This window comes from Cyprinus carpio, chromosome B19 (genome assembly GCF_018340385.1).
Source record: "Cyprinus carpio isolate SPL01 chromosome B19, ASM1834038v1, whole genome shotgun sequence".
Taxonomy (NCBI): Eukaryota; Metazoa; Chordata; class Actinopteri; order Cypriniformes; family Cyprinidae; genus Cyprinus; species Cyprinus carpio.
In genome coordinates, this window is record NC_056615.1 from 20,813,234 (window position 1) to 20,840,541 (window position 27,308).

Sequence of the window (27,308 nt, forward strand, 5' to 3'; positions counted from 1 at the left end):
AATTTCTTAAGGCACACTTTGTTTTTGGCACCTTTTATAACACTATTCTAAACAAGATGTAAACTTTCATTCAGACCAGTATGTACAAAAAAAATGTTGGCAAAGTGAAGGTCCTTTTATTGCTGAGGTTAGAGCAAGGCTGCTTTGCTAGTAGGTTCAACAAGTTCTGTACTGAATATAGTGATGTATTGGCATTTCATGTAGACGTGATTTTTTTTTTTTGTGCATGTATGTGTATGTTTCTTGAGCCTGACAACATTTTTTAATAAATGTTTTAAATGTAACGTTGTTTATCTTTTTCTATTATGTTTTTAAAACACTGAATTGGTTTTAAAATTAGATAATTTTTCACTATTATAAATGTAAATTAACTCTACATAAATGAAATATTAACACTAATCAGAGTAAATATTCCTGCGGAGTTAAACTGTGGTAACACTGAACAGAGTTAACTTCTCCTAGTGTTAAACTCTGGTAACACTATTCAGAGTTGAGCAGTGTTAATTTTTTTTACTCAAAATAGAATTAATTTAACTGAAAATTTAGCACTATGACGAGAGTCAATTTATCACCAATTCTGAGTGGGACCAAATAAACTCAGGCCGAGTGTTAAATTAAACTCTTATAGAGTTGATTTAACACTGCAAAATGTACTGTGCAGGACAACAGCACCAGTGCGCTCACCACACACCAGCTACAGGTGGAGAGGAGAGAGAGTCAAAGAGCCAATCAAGTGAATGGGGATTATTAGGAGGCCATGATTGACAAGGGCCAGTGGAGGGAATTTGGCCAGGACACCGGGGTTACACCCCTACTCTTTATGAGAAGTGCCATGGGAGAGTCAGGATCTCGGTTTAACGTTTCATCCGAAATACAGCTCTTTGACAGTATAGTGTCCCCGTCACTATACTGTGGCGTTAGGACCCACACAGACCACAGGGTGAGCACCCACTGCTGGCCTCACTAACACATCTTCCAACAGCAACCTAGTTTTCCCAGGAGGCCTCCCATCCAGGTACTGACCAGGCTCAACCCTGCTTAGCTTCAGTGGGCAACCAGTCTTGGACATATAGATGTCACAGCTCAGATAATTTGGTCTTGGAAGAATGAAGCTTTTAAATAGCAATGATTTCAATACTTTGGTTTCTGGGTAAATCTGAGAGCACTGTGTGACATCTTTGTGAAACACTAGAGGAGTTTTTTTTTCTTATAAGACTTTCACAAAAGTCTCAATTTGCACCTTTTTTAATCACATTGCTGGATAAATAATGTATTAAACAATTGGGAGGCCTCTTTTTTGTTTTTCTTTCTTACCAGCTAGTTCCCTAAACCTGTTATGGCTTGGAACATATGTTAGGCTAGCATTCAGAGGCCACATGGTTTACTCGTCAGAGTTGCACTTAAAGTGATTGTACTGATGATGAAGAAGCCCATTTGACAGATAAGTACAATGACACAATAGCTCTAGTAAAGTGCAGGGTTCTTGTGTAATGAAATAAGCCTTCAGGTGTGTTGTCAATCCTTTTCTGTTTATTGTTTATCATCCCCCATTTTATTACTATAGTCCTCTTCACACTAACAATGGCCCTAGCCGTAACAATGCTTTTGGAGTAGAGCTTCACAGCCAGATGTTTCTGCCCAGTCTATTACTCACCATCTTCATTTAAGTGAATGTGCAAACAGGGTAACTGCGCTGTCATACTCGATATGGCCAGAATTTGTCCGCTGTGTACTTTATTTTTATTTTTTTTCAGTGCCTCAATGTTATCTCAGTGTCTGGGAATGATATCTGGTCAGGGACTGATACAAAAACCAAATGTGTGAACTGTGTTGTTTTTAGTAACTGCATATGGTCAGTATTCTTAGAGATGCATTTTTAGAGACAGTGTTAAGACAAGATAGGAGACTTCAGAAACAAGGATGTGATTGCAGGATGAAAAAACAGAGATAATATCAAAGTTGAACGCAAGGTTATGTATTTTACATCAACAGTGAAAGTGAAGTTGCAAGAAACTCTGAGACTACAGCTGGAATTTTGAGTGACCCACGTTGGCTTTATCTTAACATGCATTACTCGCTCTAATGCCATCAGTCAATCAAGGCTTAAGTGGAGAGCACATCAATCACTAAAGTCCGAGGTAGATTCACTTTTGTATGAAGACACTGGGGTGCATACTGATTGTGCCAAATCTTGTCTTCTTGATTTTTATGTCCATGTATTGAATGCTTTGTAATTTGGGAAATGTGTGCTTGTCAAGAAAACCTTTTTGTTTAACCAATATTTGTGATGAATCTGACCATTTTGTCTTTTTTAAAAATTCACAGAGCTCTCACTGCAATGTTGAATTTGTACGAATCTCAGTTTGTAGGAATTCTAACTGAGCAGCTGCCAGTTTCATACACCAGTGAGCGAGACAACCCACTTCGATGATGCCGGGAAAGTTATCGCTTCAGGTCACCGAACCGAGATGGTAGGCTACTGGCAGGCCATCAGTAAATTTAATGTTACAGCCAAACATAACAAAGATATATAACTCTCATTGATGGCACTGTTCCAGATTCAGTGGCATCTCTAATCTAGCTGCAGAACCCATAAATGGGTACAGCTAATTTATTAATGATGCAGTCATAGTTATCTATGAAGCGTGCATGCATTTTGTGTTTATTAGTGGATAAAGATGAGCAAGGCGATAAAAGCAACAGTGCAGATAGCACATTAGGCATAGTTTTAAAATAGTGATATCATTCAATACAAGGCTCATTAGGCATCCAAATGAAGACAACAGATTTGATAGATCATATTAAAGTAGGGAGTAGGGATGTCAAAAGTAGTAGTATTTTTTGCCAAGTTGCTTTTGAACCTTGTTATGTGCATGATCTGTGAAGAGCACTAACACCTCATTTTAATGATGCCAGAACAAAAATGGGATTTCTGTAAAATACATGACTTATTTAAAGGGGTCATATGATGTTGCTAAAAAGAACATTATTTTGTGTATTTGGTGTAATGAAATGTGTTTATGCGGTTTAAGGTTCAAAAAACACATTATTTTCCACATACTGTACATTATTGTTCTCCTTTATGCCCCGCCTCCTGAAACGCATCGTTTTTTTACAAAGCTCATCTTTGAGCTTTGTGAGGTGTGCTCTGATTGGACAGCTATCCTGTGCTTTGTGATTGGCCGAATGCCTCAAGCGTGTGTGTGATAATTTGCTTTATGTAAAATTTTATTCCTTTTCTGTTTTGGTGTGAAATATGAAATCGGGCATGTTCTAGATTTTGTGAGGTTCACTCAGTTTTAATTAAAGGTTGCATATTTTAAAAAAAAAAGGAAATGTTCATTAAATCCTGAAGTTAGTTGGCACTATTTTTGTCTATTTCTCAGATATAATGTCAGCTGTATAAGGAAGCTCAACATGTGGTGATTGCGGTTCACCTTGAAGGATTTTTTTTTTTTTTTTTTTTTTTTTTGCTAAATTTTGAAATGATGTGGTGTTTGTAAAGCAGTGACTGACCCTGTTTAAAGTGTGAGAGTTCCATCTGCATGGTGGAGTGGGCCCTGAGGCCCCCGGCCGGCCTGCAATTCCCAGCAGCTCTCTTTAAGAGCCTGTGTCTGAGCCAGCTAAATATCAACTCATTAGCTCAGGCAAATGGGACTGCAATATATATAAAAAAAAAAAAAAACAGAAAGAGAATACTGAATCCATTTAAGCCCTGTTAAGAAACACAGGAAACACTTGCATGGGAAAAGGTAGGAAACAGAGGTTTGTTAGCATTCTTCTTGCATATTATTTTTGCTTGTTTTTCTTTCCTGTATCAGACCTTGCTACTGTCCTTGGTCTGTCCTCATATTTCTTGTTCCTCTTCTCTTGGTTTTTTTCCCCCTCACTCGCTCACTTTTTTTTTTTTTTTGGTATGTCTGTTCCTCCCTGTCTGTGGCCTATATCTTTTGCTTTCACCCTTTCTTTCTGCTCGCAACCTCTTTCACCTTTTGTAATCTGTAATTTCCTTTAAAATACAGCCTTGCTGAATTTCGCCCTCATTTTCCCAAGCCTCTTTTAAATCTAATTAACTAAATGATTGTTAAGAACACTGGAAACAAGGTCACAGTGATGACTGTTGATTACTTTCCCCTTGTTGCAGAATACAGCAGAGCCGGCTGGCATCTGTCGATTCATATGCTTGGAGCCTCACAGATACCGTAACACCCTTTTTTCCTTTTGGTTTTTTAACACTTCATTTACAACAACATTTTTTTTTTCATCACGTCGTCCTTTTGTGGATACAAAAGATTGCACCAGTGCCTAAACTAAGGCATTCTTTTACCTTCAGTGTATCGTTTTATATTTTGCCTCCTTTGACTTCATCTTGCTTTGGGGCTTGCTGGTTCTCAGGTACAATCTGCTCTCTCGCAGCGACACGCTCTTGAAGAATATGCTTGAAGTAATGCATCTGTGGTGCAATAAATTGCAATTCCGTGCTCTTTACGCCGGTGGACTTGTGCCAAACTGCGTGGAACACTGAATGAAGATGTCGTTTCATGAAATGACAGGACTGATTTTGCCAGGTGGGTCTCTGAAAGAGAAATGCCAATTTGCACCAAAGGAACTAATGATGGCATTATCGTACGCAAAACAAATATGCGATTAAATATTAATTTAACACTGTAAAAATGGGTTTGTGTGTTGAGGCATGCTCTGAAATTAGTGCCTGTTGCATATGGATGGAGGTACTCTGAAGCAGACTGGCACATTGGCATATGAATTAGTATTTTTTAGGTGTGTGTAGCATACGGAGTGTCACCCCTGTTGCGAGGGACAAGGCTGGGCTTGAGTGAGAGGAAGCCATCTTTAGCTGCATGAAATTCCATCTCTGTCAGAGCAGGGGCCCTGCAGTGCCGTGAAAAGCAGTTTGGTCTTCTTGACAGAATTTAATTTGTTTTTCTTCACTTTTCTCCTCCTTTCTTTTGGGTCGAGGTTGTGGAAGATGTTGCTAAGAGGATGTTTTTTTTGGGAGGGGATCTTCAGCTTGATTGTGAATTCAAAGATAACATCTCACTATAGTATCCTTTTCCACAGAGAAGGTTATTGCACCGCGCAGAGAGCACTTGTGCGTGCTCTTTTGCACTAGCAAGACCGAGGGGATGACGGCTTACGTCAAGGTTCCTCTCTGTAATGTATTCAATGAATGGGGTCTCTGCTCTGCTAATTATCCAAAGTAATTAACAGCAGGTTTTCAAGGTATTGCATATTATTATGTCATTAAAACTTTCCTATGCGGAGGCGTTCAGGAGATGGTGGCGGACTCTGTGACCTCTGGAGTGACCGTGGGTGGACATTTTCTCATGTATTGCATTTTACAATAATATGACTCTGAACTCTGTGTTGTAACCACATATAGGCTTATGCGTTGCGAAATAGGAACTGTTGGAAAGGGCAGTGGGATCCGTCTTTGTTAAAGTCAACATGAAATCAAAACTGACCTTATTTACTTTCTTGATACACATTTCTGCTCATATTTTGCATAACTCACTGATGCATGTTATTCAAAAGAAAAAAATATTTTTTTTTGTTCATATTTTCTTTGGATTCTTTCATCAAAATGTAATAACCTCTGCTCCACCTCTGAAACGGCTTCTTTTCAGTTGATGCAGCCAGTTCCTCTTATTTTTTTGACCTCTTCCACCTGACCCCATTCTGATATGTAACGCCCACTTTTCAAATCTAATCAGTTCCACTGAATTAAATTGAGTCCTGCCCTTCACTGATAAGAATAAAAGTTTTCGAATCATTCTTTGTGGGAAAGTATTCTTCCATGAAGAAACTTTAACATTCTGTGAACCTTCCTATTGCACAAAATGTTCTCACTCTTAAAAATAAAGGTTCCGGGATGAACTAATAGGGGTTTTAATAGCAGTGCCGTAGAAGAACCATTTTTGATTCTCTTAGTGTGAAGAACCTTTTAATAATTTAATGAATCTTTTTCCAGTCCATTGACATTAAAGGTTGTTAACTGAACCACAATGCCAACAAAGAGCCTTTATTTTTAAGAGTGACAAAATGGGCAAAAATGCTTCTCCTTCGTTGAATGTTTCTTTGGGGTACCAAAAATGGTTCTTCTATGGCAGTGGTTCTCAAACTTTTTTGGGCCAGTGGGCCAGAATGATTTCAGTTTGTTCTTCCTCTCCTGGAACTCTTGAAGGCCCTTATACTTGTACTCAGTATTTTGATTTTTTTACACCCTCAGATTCCAGATATTCAAATAGTTGTATCTCAGCCAAATATTGTCCTATCCTAACAAACCATATATCAATGGAAAGCATATTTACTCAGCTTTCAGATGATGCATACCTATTGATTTTTAAAAAATGACCCTTATGACTGGTTTTGTGGTCCAGGGTCACATTTGTTATAGTCATGAGTCCTTTAAATTTCAAATCTTTTAGAGAAACACTATTCTATGGTCTTGCTGCTTAAATCCAATTTTAGTTCATCCTGGCACCTTTATTTTTAAAATATAATTTTTTTTTGTTTGTTAAATATCTGATTTCACTCAGAAATAAATGGGTTATGGCTGTTGGTTTAACATTGTTTGTTGAATGGATCCAGAGAAGTCTTTGTAAAAACCTGTGCCATGAGCTGTGAATGATGAAGGGCTCGTGCTGTTAGATGAGACACAGCGGACTCCGCCATAACTCAACTCCATGTCCGAATCACAGACGACCGCATGTTAGACAGCGCTGCACAACGCAGACAGTGATCTACCCACATCCCTTGCAGCAACAACAACAACAAAAAAGACCTGTAGGGATGGTGGCTTACACAACATACAGGTCTTTCACAAAAAAGAGGCTTTGATATTGAAGATGTTGAAGTCAATACTGCCAAGACATTGGAAATGGCAAGGAAGGGGTTCATGGTAGGCTTTTTCAGATGCTGATGCATGCCATGGGGCTACCCGGATTAGCATCTCTTATATATTTATTTATTTTTCCCCCAAGAGAGTCATTTCGGATAAGTGCTTCTCTCTGGAAACCACTGCACTGCAGACCTATGATCTGAACAAGTGACCATCTGTTCAGCCCTCCATTTTTTCCCCAAACAAGCAACTTGCACATGTAAGAAGAAATTTGCAAGCTACTCAAAACCCAGCGCACAGATGCTACGGTGCCATACCAGAATATTTATAGGGGTTCATTGAGGAGCACTGAATGATTTTTACAGTCATTCAAGACTGATGAAAGTGCGCTGCTGTAAATTTACCTGCAGCAAAATCCTCTTGAGGTGGAGGGATGAGGGCACAGCTGAAGAGTGAACGATCCCAGAGATGTCATTTAGCGAGAATGTTATTTAAAGGTGCATTATTAACATGAAAATGCCCGAAGAGCCAGCATTTACCAAAGCTGTGAGTAAAGCAATTTTTTTTTACAAAAAAAAAAAAAAAAAAAAAAACACAGAGGTTGCTCTGCAGATAACAAAGGCACAACCAATGCTTGTTAAAGCACTGTACTTAACTTTAGACATTCACAGAAGCACAAATTGCTTTGAAAAGTGCGCAATTTTGGATGTAGAATACCTGTGACTAAAAGAGCAAAGCTTTGTGAATAGATCTTGTTTTTCTAGGATATGCCAAGTCATAAGCATGCTGGCAAGTCATGAGGACTAGGAGAACGGATTCCAAGCCAGTCAATTTCTCAGAGTCAGTCAGTCGGATACAGAGCTCCACAAATTTACTGCCATGTACACAAGTACCTCAAGCTGAACCACGCTGAAAAGAACCTGCATGTTGAGCAGCGAGTAGCTCTTATTTGATTTTTGCCCTTCAGTTCCCTTGACAAGTTCCAGTTTATCTTGTTTGGTGTAGTTCTGAAAGACTAAAAGAACAGTTCTGAAATTTTGTCATTATTTACGCACCCTCATGTCGTTCCAAATCTCTGTGTTGTTGTTTTCTTTTTCTTTAGTGGTAAGTTTTTAAGAATATCCTGCCATCACTCCTTTCCATATATTAAAAGTAAATTGAGGCTGGGGCTGTCAAGCTCCAAAATGATAAAAGAAGCACCATAAAAGAATTATGAAAGTGTTTCAAACAACTTACACGTTCCAAGTCTTCTGAAGTCACACAGCAAATTTGTGTAATGAACAGAGTCAGTTGAACATAAGATTTGAATCATAAGTATCCTTTGGACCAGTGGTTCTCAACTACAGCCTTAGGGACCGACTGCTGTGCACATTGTATGTTTTCCTTATTTAATGCATCTAATTCAGATCATCAGCTCATTAGGAGAAAGCGTTTGGGTGTGTGAGACAAAATGTGCAGAACAGTGACCAAAATTGAGAACCACTGTTTTAGATTTTTTTCCTTACCTGGATCAAAAAATTTATTGAAATGGTAAGATTCAAAAACAAACAATAAACAGTTATAACAGGGTGAAAAAAGAATTCTGATTAAATGCAGCCTTTATTTCAGCAACCCCAATATTGGATCTAAAATTATGATCTTTTACTTCTCATATGTACACAACAGAAGCATTTATACCTGAAATATGCTCAAATGAATTGGAATCAAATCGTATTGAGAAATTAGTTCTATTCCTAATTTTTCTCTCATGAACCTCTGTATTATTATCTCATGAAGCTTTTTGTAGAAATGCTAGTTTGGAAAATTTTGCTTCAGATTACTTTGCTTAAGATTATTGGTTCAGCTTCTTGAGCCCAAGAAACTGTCTCTACAGTACATATTGGAGAGCAGTGATGTGCTAAGATGTGGTCACCATGCAGAAAATGTTTATTGCCTTTACAGTACGCCACAGAAATCTCAAGACATTTTTTTTTTGACTCATTTCATCATGAGGCCACTCGCCCCAGAATGAGTCAATTCTACTTATAAACCCTGAAGGGATTTGCACTGTGCGACCTGTGTGTCGAGAGTGAAATATTTATTGCCATCATACTCTTGGGGAAACAACATGAACTCACCCAACAATACCCCACAGGGGAAGGTAAAATTGCATACTATCCCTTAAGAATCCCATTTACATTTTTATTATATCCTAAAGTAGCATAATTTGAATAAGACTATAAATTGTGGGGTGGTAGCTGATTTATTTTAGACCTGTGGCTTGTTCTGAGACTGGAGTATGACATATTTAAAGCTTGTTTAGCAGCATGAATTTCTCTTTGTCTTTCAGCAGCTGCTTTGTCACAACATCTAGCTTTAAGCAATGTATATTTTCTGAAGTGCAATAGAAAAAAAAATATCATTTTGTTTACTAAATGATTGTAAAGTTTCTGTTTGGTGGCATTTTAATTTCTGTGCAAGTTTAGTCGCCAGTGTGCTTTCATGAAGGTTACTTGTCATTTAGCAAGTAACGATTTCTACTATTCTACACAAATGGCAGGAGCTGTTTCCCTAGAGCAACACGGTATTAAGTGTCCTGATGAAAGACTTGATTGTGTTAGGCTTCACTTAGAAACTCCCCAGTTTATGTGTCAGTCATGCCCAGAATCACATTTGTGACGTCTGTGTTATCAGCACGGTCTTAATCACCAGACGGCCACTCACAGAGGCAGTGACTGGCCAAATTGCCTGACTTTGAGTGTTTTCACACTTTGTACGATTGCTTCAGTCCATAACCAATTTCAGTTGTTCCCCTCTGTTCTGCTTTCACACTATTTTCTGATGTGCCGAAGCCCTTCCATCATCAACATGTGGCAACATGCTTTTAAATGCTCATAAAAATAGGGAACAATGTTTGCTTTACCTTTTTGGTTTTGCAAATCTATTTCAAGGACATTTCAAATCATTATTCATATTGAATAAATTAATATTTATGAACTTGGAGCAATGTACTGTACTGTCTTAAAGCCTTTCAATTCTGTTTCGAAAGGCTTGAACTGTTGTCTGGTTTCATTGTCGATATTGCAGCTGAATTCAGTCTTCCAGAATCAAAAGCAGCCCACTCTTCAAGCTCATCTTCAGAAAGTCTTTAAGGGCAAACAGAATAATATCTTGCCGTTTTGTCCATCATCTTAGTTTTTGCCTAGAGTAAGAGTGTGATATACACACTTATGAGCATGTCGTCAAATAAAAAATGACCATTACTTATTTACATTCCGCACTGCTGATGTAACATTGTTGGCTATGCATGAGTCTTATATATGCATGAACGTATATTTAAAATGAAAAATAGACTTTTACAAAGAAAACATGGAAAATTAACTGTTTGAATGAAATACAGTAACATCTTAAAGTAATTGTTTTCATTATTTTTGCATATTAAAAATTGTTTTTCAGAGTCATGTTGCATGACTCCTGAGGGCACAACCACAACCTAAATGACAAGAACCCTCAACCTCATTTTCAAGAGAAGTCATGCAGCTCCTTGCTGTATACAAACCAATCTTAACATTTTTGACACTTGCACCTTTACAGAGTTCATAATTGCCCATAATTACTTTGTCATGTTAGCCTGATATTTAAAAAAAAAAACAGCTTTGGAAATATCTATAGTGCCTATAAATATTTAACTTAACAAATATTTAACCTCCTTTTCAATTTACTTCATGTTTAGAAGTATGTCTGATGATGTTGCCTGAGGTATGTGTTGGACCTCCTGCTCTACTGTGTTTTTTTTTTTTTTTTTTTTTTTTTTTTTGCACTCTCTTACTAATAACCCATTTGAATCAAGCATAAAGAGCTTTATACCTCCACAGCTTCATTTATAATCATAGTTAACTATCCAGAACAGATGTTCCTATCTAGATTTGGTCTACTGTATGGGTTATTGTTTTCTTATCCATCCGTTACTTCGTATTTCTTTGAAGCGGAATTATAATTTTAATGGATTTTTATGCTTGATGCACAAAGAAGTCACCTTTTCTGGTCCGCAATCCCTTTGGATTTCAACACACCAAATGAGAACTGAAACCTATAGCCCTTTGCCATCCACTTGAAGTGCTGTGCTCTAGACATAACTAAATTTTGTTTGTGTTCTTCCATTTAGTGCGCAGTATTTCCCCCTTACTCGCCACTGCAGTCTTTGCCTATAGGCCGATGTGAATGCTGTAATGATGTGCTGAATTATGCAGCAGACCCTCTGATAGGCCCTTTCGCCTTTACTCAAAACTCCCCTTTAGGTATCTGTCATTAACGTTAATGAACTCGCTCTTAAATATTTCTCTTTTTTTTTTACCTCCTTTGCTCCCATCGTTTCCACCCTTTTTCTTCATTCCCACTTAACACACTCTGCTCCCATCCAAACGTCCACATCTCTTTCATTTTTTTCACCCCCTCTTCTCTGCCTATTGGTCTTTCCCAAACGGATCTTGCTTTCTCAAGTCTTAATCCCCCATTCTGTGTGTCTTTTTCCCCAGTGTCAAAAGAACCACAAGGAGAATTAATGGGGGAGAGAGAAGGAGGGAAATGAGAGAAGAAATTATGACGTCAGCGTGCCTTCTGGTTCAAAGCTATGACATTAGCTGCTCTGGCGCTGAAATGTAGCCAGTATGACAGATCGATAGATGTGCATTTGCGTTTGTGGGTGTGTGAATGTGCTGCCAAGCCCTGAGTCAGTGCTTTACTTAATATGTGAATATAAGTATGCTTGTGCTATACATCACACGGAATATCACACTATTGCCTGTCTATGCGCTCACATACACATTGTTTGTGTGTAAATAAGTGTGTTTAGTGGGAGGTTAATTAAAGAGAGTGTGTATGTGCACGTCTACAGCGAAGGCGGAGGGATGGGTGGGTAGGTTTTGATGGCTGGCGTACAAAGTGACTTGAAAATGATTCATGGTGTTGCTGGCGCTTACATGGCCTGCCATTTGTATCAGCACAAGCGCACTGTCTCTCCCTCCCTCTCTCATTCTTGTGTGCTCTCGCTTTTTCGCTCATTGTGCGAGGAACACAAACAAAAGGCGTGGAGGGTGGCCTCATCCCCTCTGTTCTTCTTTATATTCACTTTTATTTACTCAATCTGTTCTGAATCTACTCAGGCAGGGATGGATGCTTTGCGACCAGGCAGATTTATATCGGAGAATCGAGACTCTCTCCTGCGTTGAAGGATCTAACGCATGAATCAGTGCAGCAGGAGTAATGATTTCCCATGTTCCCTGTGGAATGGTGGGGTTCAGGGAGGTGAGATGTGTTAGCTTTCTTCTCCAATCCCCGTGCAGGGACTAAACTACCTCTGCCAGGTTAATGTATCTTGGTATCTGGTGGCGTCCTAATTGATGCTGATGGACTGTATGCTGATGGCTTGCCTTTCATGTTTTCCCTCTGTTCAGTTCAGTTACGGTGTTTCTTACAGTTCTTCTTTCTTTTCTCCCTCAAGGTCCTGCATAAAGTACTACCCACCCAAGTGACTCTCTGGCTGTGTCATGGCGGCGAGGCCTGCCTTTTCGTTCTTATTGGCTGTGTTGGCGTGCACTGGGCCGGCCCAGCCCTCCCCCCCACTGCTGCTCCGCCCCCGGGAGAGAGAGAGGGACTCTGGAGGGGCTTCGGGCGGAGTCAACATCGCTGTGGTCCACTCCGGCTCCTCCCACCTCCCGGAAACGAGCGCCGGGGTGGGGGGTGTGGGCGGCGCCTCTTCGGCGGGCTCCGGCTCTGGTGCCGGGCCAAGCAGCAGCAGCAACTCGGGGACGGGTTTTCTGAGTCGGGCCTGGTCGGGACAGGTGGGTGAGAGCGTGATGACACCATGGGGACCCGCAAACGTGATCTGGCTGGCCGTGAACGAGAGCAGTCCTGGGAGCCTCTTGCTACAGTTGTGCGAGTTACTGGCTACCACTCCGCTACAAGGCCTTGTGTTTGAGGAAGAGAAGCCACCACCACCCAACCGGGCACCGTTGGCACCAATGCTTGAATTTGTCTCGGCCCAGACAGGAGTGCCTGTGATTGCTGTGGGAGGAGGTGCTGGCTTGGGGAGGGAGCCACAGGTAAGAGTTAAGATTCATTCTTGTTGGCTTACATTTATGGATGGAACGATTACCGGTTTGATAATAAATCACGATAAAATTCCCCACAGTTAGTATTACCATTTCATATTTAAATAAAACGCACAGCATGCAGAGTAGTTTCGTTTTTTTGTGAAAACATGGCAGAAAGTTTTAAAAGAGTGCTAAGGGAATTATACAAATAAATATACGAATGAATGAATTATATGAATGTAACTCTGACGGTTCTGGCTATCTTCAGTAAAGATTTGATTTTATCTTCACTCCATGTAATACCTAATAAAGTAGTGTTCTTAGGGTGTACTCACACTAGGCATTTTGAACCATGCCCGAACGCGGCACGGACCGCTCACACTAGTCAAACGAACTGGGTTTTGGGGGTCAAACGCGCTCGGGCATGGTTCAAAATGCCTAGTCCAGCGGTTTGTTTAGCCGACCCTAGCCCGGTTGGAAGAGGTGGGCCAGGGCATGGTTCAGTTGGGCTTGGGCGCGGAATGCATGCAGTGTGAGCGCTAACCGCACAAAACAGATATTATTTTGTGTGCGCTACTGTCATCATTACGACTGCAAACATATTCTATTACTACTGCTACATTACACTTTTCAGTTAATTTAATTCAATCAAGTATAATTAGGTTTATAATGGCTCTGGTTCTTACCTTATTGATGAACAGGAAATGTAATTTGCACTTCAGCTGCCTCCGTAATAATAATTTTCTAATACATACAAATGAAAATCAATGCAAGTCATAAATTATAAATTAATTATTATTAATTATTTGGCAGAATATTAGTGAAAGCAGTTTTCTCCGTTATCTCATATATGACGTAAGCGTGCTTCGGCCCGGAATGTTTAGTGCAAGTGTGAGTGCAGGCCAGCGGGGGAGTGGGGAGGGGAAATAATCATGCTCGGGCTCGGTTCAAGGCAACTGTGCCTAGTGTGAGTACACCCTTAATTGCAATGCTGCTTAGTCCGCAGAGGTTATGGGAAACAGCTGTAATTGTGCTGTTCCGTAAGCGCTACCTAGTGTCAGAGAGTGAATTTACAAAGAAATACATTTAAATTTAGCCTGTGTGCAGTTTTTGTCTGGCAAAAAAACAGACCGAATTTGAGCGAGGCACATGGCAGATAGAGTGCAAACCAGCTAAGAAAACAAACAGTGCAAATATAATCATAGTAGTGCACAAGAGCTTATTTAGTCTGAATAAAGTGTCAAAAATCTCAGAGAACAGTTCTTCATTTAAACTAACAGAAGAGGTAGTTGAATGAGGTAGTGAGCAGACAAATGCTGCACAAAGTGTCTGGTGCAGGTCACAGAGTGTTAGTGGGAGCTGGGGGGGGGGGGGGGGGGGGGGGGGGGGGGGGGGGGGGGGGGGGGGGGGGGGGGGGGAACTGAGGTTCAGAGTTCAGTGGTGCATGGGGATAAAGAGGGGAGGGGGGCAAGGTCAGGAGGGAGTTCAGCTTCCTGACAGCCTGATGAATGAAGCTGTCCTTAAGTCTGCTGGTCCTGGCCTGGAGACTCCGCAGTCTCCTCCCTGATGGCAGCTAACTGAAGAAGCTGTATGATGGGTGTGTGGGATCACCTGTGATGCAGAGGGCTTTACAGGTGAGACGGATTTATAAATCTCCTGCTCTCACTATGCCTTGAAGGGTCTTCCGGCAAGACACGTTGCAGGGGCCATACCACACAGTGATGCAGCTCATCAGAATGCTCTCGATGGTGCCTCTGTAGAAGGTGCACATGATGGGGGCCGGGGCCGGGGCTCTGGCTCTTCTTAGTTTGCAGAGGAAGTAGTGACGCTGCTGTGCTTTCTTGGCCAGTGCTGCAGTGTTGTCGGTCCAGGAGAGGTCCTCTATGATGTGCACACCCAGGAACTTGGTGCTGCTCACCCTCTCCACAGTCGCACCGTTGATGGTCAGAGGAGCATGCTGAGTGTGCACTCTCCTGAAGTCAACAACAATCTCCTTTGTCTTCTTGACATTCAGAGAGAAATTGTTGTCACTGCACCACCTGGCCAGGCATCTTACCTCGCTCTTGTATTTTGTCTAATCTCTGTTTCTAATGAGACCTACCACAGTCGTGTCATCCGCAAACTTAATAAAGAGGTTGGAGTTGTGTGACGGTGTGCGGTCGCGGGTCAGCAGAGTGAAGAGGAGAGGGCTCAGCACACATCTTTGGGGGGCCCCAGTGTTCAGTGTGACGGTGCTGGATGTGTTGCTGCCGACCCGTACTGCCTGAGGTCTTCCAGTCAGAAAGTCCAACAGCCAGTTCCACAGCGAAGTGTTGAGCCCTAGGTGGACCAGTTTGTGAATGAGCTGTTGAGGGATGATTGTGTAGAATGAAGTCTATGAACAGCATTCTGACGTATGAGTCTTTTTTTGTCCAGATGTGTGAGTGCTGAGTGGAGGGTAGTGGCGATGGCATCATCGGTCGAGTGGTTGGACCGATATGCAAACTGGAAGGAGTCCAGGGAGGGGGGGAGGGCAGACCTGATGTGGTGCATGACTAGCTGTTGAAAGCACTTCATGAGAATAGGGGTAAGTGCAACTGGACGGTAGTCATTAAAACAGGATGGAGACGGCTTCTTCGGGACTGGAATGATGGTGGTAACTTTGAAGCATGTGGGGACAACAGCCTGACTAAGCGAGATGTTGAAAATGTCTGTGAAGACATCAGTGAGTTCCACTGCACAGTCTCTCAGTACACACCCAGGAATGTTGTCAGGACCCAGAGCTTTGCGTGCATTGATCCTGCTGAAGGCTCTCCTCACGCTGTCTGGGGTCAGCGTCATCACCTGGTCGCCAGGAGGAGGTGGAGTCTTCTGTTCAGTGGTGCTGTTTTGTGCCTCAAAGCGAGCGAAGAAGGCGTTCAGCTCATTCAGCAGGGAGATGGTGCTGTCACAGTTCCCCGGTGGGGGCTTGCAGTTCGTAATAGTCTGTATCCCCTGCCACAGGCTCAGAGTGTCTCTGCTGTCGCTGAAATGATGGGCTATCCTCATGGTGTACTGTCTCTTATCCTCTCTGATGCCGCGGGACAGGTTGGCCCTAGTTGTCCTCAGGCCCACCTCATCTCCAGCTCTGAAGGCAGCATTCTGCGTCTTCAGGAGTCTGTAGACCTCCCCTGTCATCGACGGCTTCTGGTTGGCCCGGACTCTTATTGTCAAAATTAATGTTACATCATCAATACACTTGGTGATGTAGGCAGTTCCAGTCTCTGAGTACTCTTGGAGGTCTGTGGTGTTATTGTATGTGGCAGCCTGCTTAAACATATTCCAGTCAGTGGTGTCAAAACAGTCTTGAAGAGCCTCTGACGACCCTTCCGGACATACTTGTATCTGTTTCTGAACTGGTTTGGCGACTTTAACGAGCAGTCTGTATGCAGGCATTAGCATGACAGTGATGTGTTCTGAGGCACCGAGGTGGGGGAGGGCCTTGTAAGCTCCTCTCTGGGTTGTGTAAACAAAGTCCAAAGTGTTGTTCCCCCGTATTGTAAAAGTTTATGTGTTGGTGTATTTTTGGGAACACACTCTTTAAGTCTGTGTGGTTAAAATCCCCAGCCAAGATGATAAAAGCATCAGGGTGGGCTGTCTGCTGCTCACTGATGTGCTGGTACAGTTCATTCAGTGCCTCACTCCTGTTGTTTTTGTTGGAGCTGGGAGGGATGTATACAGCAACGAGCAGTATGGCTGAATATTCCCTCAGCAGATAGAACGGCCAGCACTTAATAATCAAACTCCACCAGGGGTGAGCAGTGTTTGCAGACCACAACAGCATCGCGGCACCACATCATTAATGTAAACACAAAGCCCGCCGCCGCGTGACTTACCTCCCGCCGTGATAATACTGGTTACTGTGATAACTTTGGTCACTATAATCGTGATAAGAAATTTTCATACCGCTATATCACTACTTACATTTGAGCGAACAAAGAATACATTTTTGTTTCTTAGAATTTCCTCATTATTTCCTCATCCAGATGTGTATGATTTTCTTACTTCCGTTGAAAGCAAATGAAGAGTTTAAGTAATAATAAAATGATAAAATATTTTAAAGTCCATAAAGACCATCTTTCATTGGTCCCTCAAAGTTGATGCTTCAAAAACCACACAAAATGAACGTGACAGTACTCCATACGACCCTAGTTGGTGAATCATTGTCTTCTGAAGCCAAACAATAGGTGTGTATGAGGGAAAAATACTAATATGAAACTTTTTAAGCTAAAAACCATTTCTTTCAGCCTGCTGTCAGCATTCTGTAAGTTTCTTGTTGTGGAACTCGTGCAACAAGTTTGTGAAACTCTGTGCCTCTGCATCATTTAAATTGTAAGTTTCACAAAAATAAAAGTTAATTTGAGAGCACTTTTAAAACATATTGGGCAAAGGTGGAATTTCTGTTATAAAATGTGGTTTATTTGTTGCTTACAAAAAATTTATTCCCTTAGAAATCCACAAATACTAAATTGCCATCAATGGAGAAAGATGTTTTTTGTAGTTATGACATCATCTAGCAGGTGCTGCCTGCACTAGAGTAACCAGACAAACCCTGACCCCTTGGTGCAGTCTAATTGAAAAAAAAAACCTGAAGCTTATTACCATTTTCTTTAGACCTAATTCTTTTTTTTTTTTCTTTTTTGTGGACTGCACAAAGCACATTCCCCCAGAGATGTAATAGTATTTAGTCATTTTTCAGCCATGACCTCAGTTGTCCTCTCTATGTACACTGCTCTCAGCGGCCTGGAAAAGCACTGAGCAGTCTCCCAGTTATGCCTCTTCTAATTTTAGTGAAACAGTGGGTAATTATTCAAAGTATTAAGCATTAGTCAACAATACAGGTCACCCGGGGGTTTTTTTAAACAGTGAATGGGCAGTAAACAGAACAGAATGTTGTGTAAGAGGCCTGTGTACAATAGTAAAATGTTTTACCAATGTTATGGTAAATAATTTTTGAGTTATGGTGCCTATACACACTGGAATTTATCTACGTTATGGCTTAGAGGAAAAAATGCAAAATGTTTGCGAAAGTGATGCGCCATCATTTGACCATAACTTGAGAAAATTGTACCTTTGACGTTTTAAGTTGTATCACCCCCTCTAAATACATTTCAGATGCAGAGGGGATTTCTGATTGGCTTAAAAAGTGTTAGAAACTCCCAAATTCATTTTTGCTGTTTATAGACCCTGGGGCTGTCAGGTAGGATATTTCAGCACACATTTTAGTGATTTGATTTGATGTATTCCAAAGAAAACAACTAAAGCACCTTTAATCTAAATGTAAAAAAGTATGTACAGTATTAAGATGACATTGTATTTCCATAGTAAGGTGCCATCAGTAACTGAAAATCTTGTGAAGATGGTTTTGTACCCTCTCTGTCGTACACAAACACATCCGGTACATCTATTATAGTCAGAAATGACTCAGTCAGAGGCCTTTTGAAGGTCTCTCTTGTCACTTAAGCCTCATGCTGTCAACACATGCCCTGGATTTACAATATTTAAAATCTCTGTCTGTTTCGCACTTTCCCCCCTTTTTTGAACAAACACCGCCTGAGCTTGTTTGGAAAAATCCATACTTAAATTATTCATTCTGCGGCAACCGTACATGTGATGGTGGACTAAAAATTCACCGTGTCGTACTACTTAATAAGATTTCAGCATAATTAAGATGACCAATTAAACTTGAATAAGTTTCAGGCTACCTATGTTGTTTTATTCACACTCGGGAGACAGCCTCTCCACCACCGCATTTCTCTCCTGTGGAAAAATATTACATTACATTTTCATTTGCTTGCTTAGGCTTTAATTAACTACACTTAGAAAGGCTCATGTGTTGTGGATTGGTGAGAGCATGGGTTTGTAGCCATGGAGTTAACTCTCTCTCGCAGGCCATGTCTCCAGAGACTTCTTTTACCTCTTCGCAAACTGCCAACCAGAGCACGGCACAAAGGAGTCACTTAACTGGTTTAATTAGGACAGTAATCAATTACATCATGTGGTTAAATATTTCTGTGTGAGAAGAAAGTAGATGTTTCAGACACTGTTTTGGCACCCATCACACTCTGCCAGAGCTGCAAAATGTAATGCTGCAAGTGCAAATCCAGTTTCAAGTGCTCATTGTAGATTGATTTCAGCCGAATCAAAGCTGCGGCATCAGAAGAGACTGAAGTCTGTTAGTACTGGGATTCTTTTGAAAACACAAACACCTCAGGCATTCGCTCTCCCCCTAAAAGAGTGAAAAATAAATGTAGAATTGCATATTGCATCTGTTTTAGGCAGATTTTTTGGTGTCATCTTTAAACATAGCCTTCGAGGGTCCATTTTATTCTCTGAGAGCCTTTGAATAAAATAAAATAACTTAGTCCATCTGGACCTCAATATGGCACATAATGCAGTACAGATGATTATTGCCATCTCAGGGACACAAGCTAGAACGTGCACAACTTCTGGTTCAAGTATAGTGTGCGCATATGAAACCAGCAGGATTCGGTTGCTATGCAATGCTATAAAATATGTGACATTCGTACAAGAATGCAATACATCTTGAAGCCTTTCAAATCTCCCTAGCAACAGCATTAAATGTATCACTGTGGAGTCATTTCAAAGATTGTGACCTCTGATTACAAGTGGGTAATTGTTAAAAAAGATTAATATAGCTGTAAAAAATATATTAATAGCTGTAAGTGTTCCGTTTAGATTGTTGGACTCTTCAGTTGCCTATATGTGATATGTGTGAGAAATTGGCACAAAGCATCTAAATTTCCACTCCTAAAACAATCGAGTTCAAATAAAAACAAATCCTGTCACATTTAAATAGGTTATTTTTGAGAGAAAAAAAGAACATTGATTTTATATTCTTAGCAATATAGAATTGATCTATATGTTTCCCAAAATATAATGTTTGTAATGTGTTATTTGGCTGCTGAGAGGTTGCATAGCAGGCTGTTCCAATTCTCTATGTACAGAATGTAATTGCTAACAGAAGGTACTTCATTAGCACATATAGATTTACATCTGGGGTCATTTAGAGCTGAAATTGATCTAGTAGTGTTTAATATACTGTATATTGTTTTGCAATTAAATCTAAATCTTCCCACCTGCAATGCATTTAATGCATGCTGCAAATCCAGTTTCAAGTGCTCAATGTAGATTGATTTCAGCCGAATCAAAGCTGCAGCATCAGAAGAGACTGGAGTCTTAGTACTGGGATTCTTTTCAAAGCACAAACACCTCAGACAACTCAGCCCCCACCTCCAAAAATAATGAAAAAGAAATAGAGAAATGCTTATTGCTTCAGTTTTAAACAAATGCATTTAAGTGGGGAAAAAAGGAAAGCATTATTGTTTTTTTTTTTTTGTAAATAATAATAATAATAAAACTATATTTACCATCAATTATACAGTAAATATCATAATTTTTTTTCATTATACATTTTAATTTCATTGTATATGTACGTCAGGAAGGTCTGAAATGACTCTCTCCTTCACTCTCGCTCTCAGTAAAAAATAATAAAAGATATTTACCTGCTCCAATTTTGGTGTATCAAATTTATCAAGGTATTTGATTCCAATGTGGAGTTGAAGGAAATGTCGAAACATGGAAAATATAACCTGACCCATTTAGGTGCTTCACTGCTGCAAGTTACAGTACTACTGTAAGCTCTTTGAGCTTTTACAAGCTAATCTTCATTTAAATATAGAATGGAAGTGAGCCTTTATGCCTGGTTAATGCTCTGCAGTCGTGACATTTTTCTCCTCACCAGGTTTGCAGGTCCTATGTCTGGTTATTATTTGAAAGACTCAACATAATAGCCTGGCTTTATCCTTTGGTCACACAGTATGTACACTTGTTTTGCATGTTTGTGTTGTAATGAGCATGTTAGAAAACATGCTGAGTGCCTTGAATGCTGACAGAGATGTATTTTACAGGTATGTATCATGAATATACTAACAATGTAGGTGTAATTATAGAAAAAACAAAAACTGCCAGATTGCCAAGGTAACGCCTAGAGGGAAATTATTCATAAGGGAAAAGTACTGTGGAGTTAATTGAGATCTTATTTGCATAGGAAGTGTTTGTAATGGGGAAAACTGTTCTAGATAAAGACAAACTTTACATCAGCGAGTTCAACTGCAAATTGTTAGTAGTTGCCATGGCCGATATTTTGTTGTGTCATTATGTCAGGTGTCTATACTGGGTTAAAAACAAGCCAATTTGGGTAAATAATAGACTAAAGACATGCTGTGTTAATCTTATCCGACAAGTTGGGGTGCTCATTTACCCAGCAGGCTGGGTTACACATTTAACACAGATGGTAGCTCATTTTGACTAGAATTCTGGGTTGATTTGACTTCAAAGTGGTTATTATTTTAATCTTTCTATAACTCTAGAAATAAATTGATTAACCATGAACTTGAATAGGCTGTTTTTTCAGTCACAGAATTATTAATTCATACATAGATGACTCAGACCATTTAGATAAAATTAGCACTTTGGCTCTTTCAAATTAAAAAAAAAATTCTGTGGAAAAAAAATATAGATGTTATGGACCAGCAAATATGTGCTCAAGTCAAATTCAATATATGAAAACCTAAGATAATACTCACTTTTACAAATGGATGTAACACCGCTATATGTTGTATAATCACCTCCATTATGATCAACAAATCTGTATGGTAGCTGTGTGCAGTGACAGCTTTAATTATTATAACAGGAGCCATCTTGAATGGTCACATCTCTTCACTCGCTCTGTCACGGTTGATGTTTGTGTAAACCCAGCAAATGAAGTGAAGTTCTAAGTGAAGCTATACCAAAAACAGTGCAGGTAAGACAGGCATATTTAACCCACAGGTTTTTTAAGCATACTGACACAAAGCCCTCATTCTCGCAGAGCACTTCACACTTACGTTTCTTAATGTAAACTTCTCTAAAGGCATTAATACACTTGAAATATTTTCTATAATCTAAACTTTTTTTCAGATCAAGCTGTTTACGTGCAGATGTAAGTGATTTAACATGGAAATGATGATTTGCATCACTGCAATTATAATTAGCAGCTGTAGAATACACAAAGCATCTGCCCAGAAATGATCCTTCAAAGATCTACAGAGGTCACACTTAGCTCGTCTGAATTTTCTAGAAATAAATTCAATTATAAAGGGGGTACACTTTCTCATTTAATGGCCAGTGTCACCAGCAGGCATGAAACAGGTGTCATGCCACAGTCGTGATATATTTGATCATGATTATGATGCATTAGCAAGTGTCAGACTAAGCGTTGCTATTTTTCACTATCAGAAATACGGCTTTATGTCAGAGTCATAAATCTCCTCGATTGTACAGTGGAATGGTCACCTTCCGAGGTATAGAAAAAAAAGATGCTGAGATGAGCTGAAGCAAAGCCGACCTGACTGTTTCGAATCCTAAAGCAGCCAAGGACACTAATGTCACCTGAAACACAGGCTTATGAATAGCAATGAATCTTTTACGTCATGCTGTGTGGGTATTAAGAATGACTGTATTGATCTGAATGAGTAAGAAGCAGAGGGTAAATGGAGGGAAGAGAAAAAGCCTGATGAATGAGCTATACTGAAACAAAGGGCTTGTAGATGACTGAACTAAAACTAGAATCTTAGATGCCCTAGTCCTTTCAGAAGTTCCTCTGTTTATGCAAAATACTATGTTGTGAAGTTTCTCCATGTCCCACATTTTCTTGCTCTTTCAGGAGAGCGGCTCCGTCTACTTGCAGTTCTTGTGCTCCACTGGCCTGCAGCTGGAGGTTATTTTCGAAGTTCTGGAGGAGTTTGATTGGACGGCTTTCTCTGTGGTTACCACACGCCACCACGGCTATGAGGACTTCCTGGCCATGGTAGAAGGCATGATAGATGGCTCCTTCATCGGCTGGGAGAGAAAGAGTGTGGTGATGCTCAACCTGACTGATGACCCGGCAGGGGCTCGCACACGCAGGCTGCTGAAAGAGAATGAAGCACAGGTCAGGAGTGGGAATATAAATTCAGTTGATTCTGAACGTCTGAAACCACTCATAAAAATGCTTTTATTTTGTGCGCTTTTGTAACTAAATACGTTTCATTTAAAAATGTTATTATGAGCACAAACATTTTAGTTTAAAAATAAACATATCAGAATAGTATTTGGTTTGTCTCTCTTTTGCTTTAATGATAGCAGCACTCGAGCAGCTGCTTGAACTCAACAAGCTCGTGTAAAACCTGATGATCATGTTCTCCAGTGTGATCTGAGAATGATCAAAGAGCATCTTGAGCCTCAATGGAAACGAGCATCTGATTGTGTCTGTACAAAGAAGTCACATGATCAGTGTTACAACTTTACTTGCAGTTGATTGGTTATATAGAAATAGTGCAGGATTATTGATTTTATTTATTAAACTATTTAAATACTAAAATGATTCATTTCCAAATTCAAATCCCAGATTCCAGAAGTTTTGACGTACATTTATTTATTCAAATCGAATCTCAAAATCTAATTTTCTTGAACATCATTTTACGTCTTTATATAAATCATAAAATGTTTATTTCCAGGTTCAAACCTAGGAATCTTTAATGTGAGCTGATGTTTAGATCCCTCTTTCTTCTTTTTTTCTTTCTTTCTTTGTTTCTTTGGTGTCTTTTTTTATTTATAATTGGGACAGCTCACATTTAAAAACCCAAATCTTGGTAACTCCAGAGTTTTCACAAATAACATTCTTGTTGAATCTGTTATTTTTTTTGAATCATCATATAATCCAATACATTTTGTGAACTGCACTGGAAGCTCATTCCTCTCTCTTGCGATTGTCCAGTTCATTCTCTTCCCTTTTTTTTTTCATTTCCTTTCACTGAACTATCGTTCCCACCAGCTCATATTTCACCCCCCCCCCCTCTTTTTTTTAATTCAAAGTGGCTTCTCTGCCAGTGCAATTAACAACTGTATTACCAAATCAGTCTTGGTTAATTATAGAAGTATGAATATGACAACGAAAAGAGAAAAGACAGCTCTAATGCCCCAGAGCAATTATTCCATAGCACTCCAAAATCAGCAACATAAGGTAAAGCTCCTCATGCGTTGTATAAGTCAATTCCTCCATATTCCCAGCTTGATTTCTCGATTAACTTTCTCTCTCATCGCTCATGTATCTGTTCCACGCTTGTTCTTCTTAATCTCTCACTCTCCTGCGTTCTTTGGCCTTTACGTGAAGGCTCCCAAAGAGAAGGAGGTTGCGTGACCTATGAAAGGGGAGATGGCATCCTTAATGTTACTGAGCAGCGTGACATTAAATGACAGTTTCCATCTGACCCAAAGGTGGCCAACTCAATTCCCCACAGGACTGGCCATGCCAGCAGACATCCTCGATGTTCAACAACTTGACTGATTAATTCTCCACAGTGTCCAAGCACCCAGACTTTCAGACCCTAATCAGTGACTGATACAGAAGCACATTCAAAGTGCCTGTCACAGTTCCCGCATGGAAAAAAAACGAGGAAAAAATTGGGGTCAGCTTGATGTAATGTGATAGGAACTTTTTCGCTTTTTCTCGCAGTGATTTAACATCATTTTGGTTTTTGTAAGGGCCCAACAGACACACTCTACATCAAAGTGCAGATGTTATCGGAGAGCTTTGTTATAAATGTAAAAACTCTGCCTCCAGTGATTTGCTTTGAAACATAAGCTTACTAGCTTTATTTTATTTTAATAAGCTTTACCAAAAAGACCAGCATGATGATAAATTGTCAAATTATCAAAACTGCTATCAGAATGAATAATACATTCTTCCTTCACAAGTGTTTAACCCTCAGAGGCCCAGCGTAGAAGAATTGCAACAGCTGTATAAAGCAATGAATTAATAAATAATTTTCACTATATGTGGGTCAAAAACAACAAATAACAGTGATACTCTGAAAATATCAGAAAAATTACATATTAATGCTAGTCAAAGCCAGTTGATGCAATTCATAGTGATATTCAATTCAAGTGATGGGAAAATGCTTACATGGCCTGAAATTTTGAACATACAAAAATGTGAGACAATTTTTTAGTAAGAAATATTAGTGACAAAAAAAAAATATGTTGTTCTATAGAGGTACCTATTCAATCAGTTATTCCATGTAATTATAAAGGTAAAATATGCTTTGATATGAATAATTATTGCAGTATTTACAGTAAATTATCAAATAATAAAATGTATTAACGTTTCACCAATTGATTTTTTTCCCTCTTTTTTAAAAAAAAATTCAACATTTTCACTTAGTGTCAAAAAAAAAACTGGTAAAATTTTGCTACCCTAAATACCCTGTGTCACAGTTTTGCATGCTTTGCACAATTTTGAATATCAGTGCTTGGGCCTCTGATGTTAAAATGGGAATGAACGGAACCATCTACAGTGCCAACATGTCAAAGTTTGCATTGTCATCAACTGCAAGTGTCAGAATTGTATTTAAGGAGATGTTTATATTTAAGGATTTTCATTCATTTTTGCCCATGAAACTAAATAATAAATCCCATGGCCAATGAAAAAACATCTGGGGGTGTAGTCCAGTAGCCAGAGCCTAGTCTTGCCCTGCTGGAAGGTCTATTGATTCCAGACTTCTACTTTAGCTGCAGTTGTTATACTGTAGGAATTGTTGGAGGAGTGCAGGTCACCAGTCAACAACCCTCAAGAGTAGTTTTATCTCCCTGTCAGGAGCCCGTTGCTACATGTCGACAAGTGGGATAAGCAACCCATCTCCAGCAAAAAAAAAAAAAAACACCCCCACACAAAAAAAAAATCAAAATATCTCACACATCTCACACCTTTCTCAAAAACATGAAAAAAAAAACCCTGTACACACCTCCCCCCTTTTTAGGAGGTTAAAAACAAAAAAAAAAACCTCGGTCATGCTAAGGATATTGAAGAACACGAGTTAGCACATGTATAACAAGCTGACCAGATCACTCTGTTCCGATAGGACAATCTCTGAAATTATACAAGTATCATGAGCAGCCAGAAAGAGCATATTTGGCTTGATGACTGTAATTTGTTTATTTATTTATTTATTTTTGCCGTCACTTAAAGTCAGCATGATATCCATTTTCTAGATTACATTCTTTAATATTCTTTTCATGACCAAAGATATTTTTATAAACCTCAGACCTTCTTTGTCTTTCTTAATGCGACATTTTAGAGTAATCAGTAAATTTAATCAGAAAGAAGTGTAAATACTGCATTTTCATTAAACATTACAATGATTTTTTTCTTATTTTCATCATTATGCACAAATGAATGAGCATAAAGTAAATACATTTCGATTTTATGTCGACTTTAAAATGAAAAATTGGTTCCTTTTGAATACTTATTCCTTTCTTGCTCTGCCACTCTTTACAGGTGCGACTGCTATATTGCTCACAGGAAGAGGCGGAGCACATTTTTAAGGCTGCATGGGCATCAGGGCAGGCTACTCCCTCACATATGTGGTTTGCGGTGGGCCCGGCTCTGTCTGGACTTGGTCTTGAGGGTCTACCCAAGGCTCTGTTTGCTGTGCGACCCCAGGGATGGAGGGACGAGCCGCGACGGCGAATTGCAAAGGGTGTGTCAGTATTGACGCACGGTGCTATGGCTTTACGTAGAGAGTACGGCGGGGCTCGAGGGACAAGCTTTGCTGGGAACTGCGTGATGGATGGAAATCAAACACAGAGGGTACCAGATAGAATCAGGTGAGAAAATCTACATCCCTGTCTCATCCAAAAAGTAGTTGGTACGTTATTTTTCATGTTTTATTGTCTCTTATGCTCTCCAATCATTTTAATACTCTCCTCCCATAAATTTTGCGTTTTTAGTAAATCCTAACAGTACTTTTTTAACGCCGAAAGACAGTTTGCGCTGACGCAAGTTGTTTGTAAATCTGGTCCTTAATTTCTTAAAAATAAAAAAAAATTGTACTGACACCCAAACTTTTGAAACCTCATAAAATCACTTGACCAGCACAGATTTTGAGGCATTTCTCTTTCTAATATGAGTTGGATTGGGTTAAGATGTGTGTTTCAGGTTTTAAAGTCCTTTTCTCAGCAGAGAAAGACTGTAAATAAATGCAGATATCCACTAAAAGCAAACATTTAGGAGTAGGGTTGGGAATCGTTAGAAATTTTCCGGTTCTGGTTCCACCTAATGGTTCCAGTTCCGATTCCGGTTCCGGTTCCATTAAAATCATTAAACAACTATGAAAAAAATAGTGGTAAGGAAAAATGCGGAATACTCAACTACTCAGTGCTCAATACTGTTTATTACTTACTGTTAACTTTATTTAAAGTTTGGCAGTGTCAAAATTCAACATATATTACAGTATACAAATTTTCAGGTTCCAGTTCCA

The 27,308-nt window shown here is 39.7% G+C and overlaps 1 protein-coding gene across 3 annotated transcripts in view; it reads left to right on the plus strand.

The window, feature by feature from the left end:
* The window catches only part of LOC109066350 (glutamate receptor ionotropic, NMDA 2D-like), an 83,800-nt gene extending 56,891 nt beyond the window's left edge, over window positions 1–26,909 (plus strand). Inside the window, exons 1-4 of one of the 3 annotated variants that reach the window (XM_042745726.1) lie at window positions 11,751–12,142; window positions 12,339–12,939; window positions 22,676–22,942; window positions 26,327–26,909. In XM_042745726.1, coding sequence (XP_042601660.1) covers window positions 12,385–12,939; window positions 22,676–22,942; window positions 26,327–26,659 — 1,155 coding nt within the window. In that variant the 5' untranslated portion in view covers window positions 11,751–12,142; window positions 12,339–12,384 and the 3' untranslated portion in view covers window positions 26,660–26,909. Of the gene's footprint in view, window positions 1–11,750; window positions 12,143–12,338; window positions 12,940–22,675; window positions 22,943–26,326 lie in introns of those variants that run through there. The other 2 variants (XM_042745725.1, XM_042745724.1) reach the window with 2 other exon arrangements.
* Window positions 26,910–27,308: the final 399 nt, after the last annotated feature.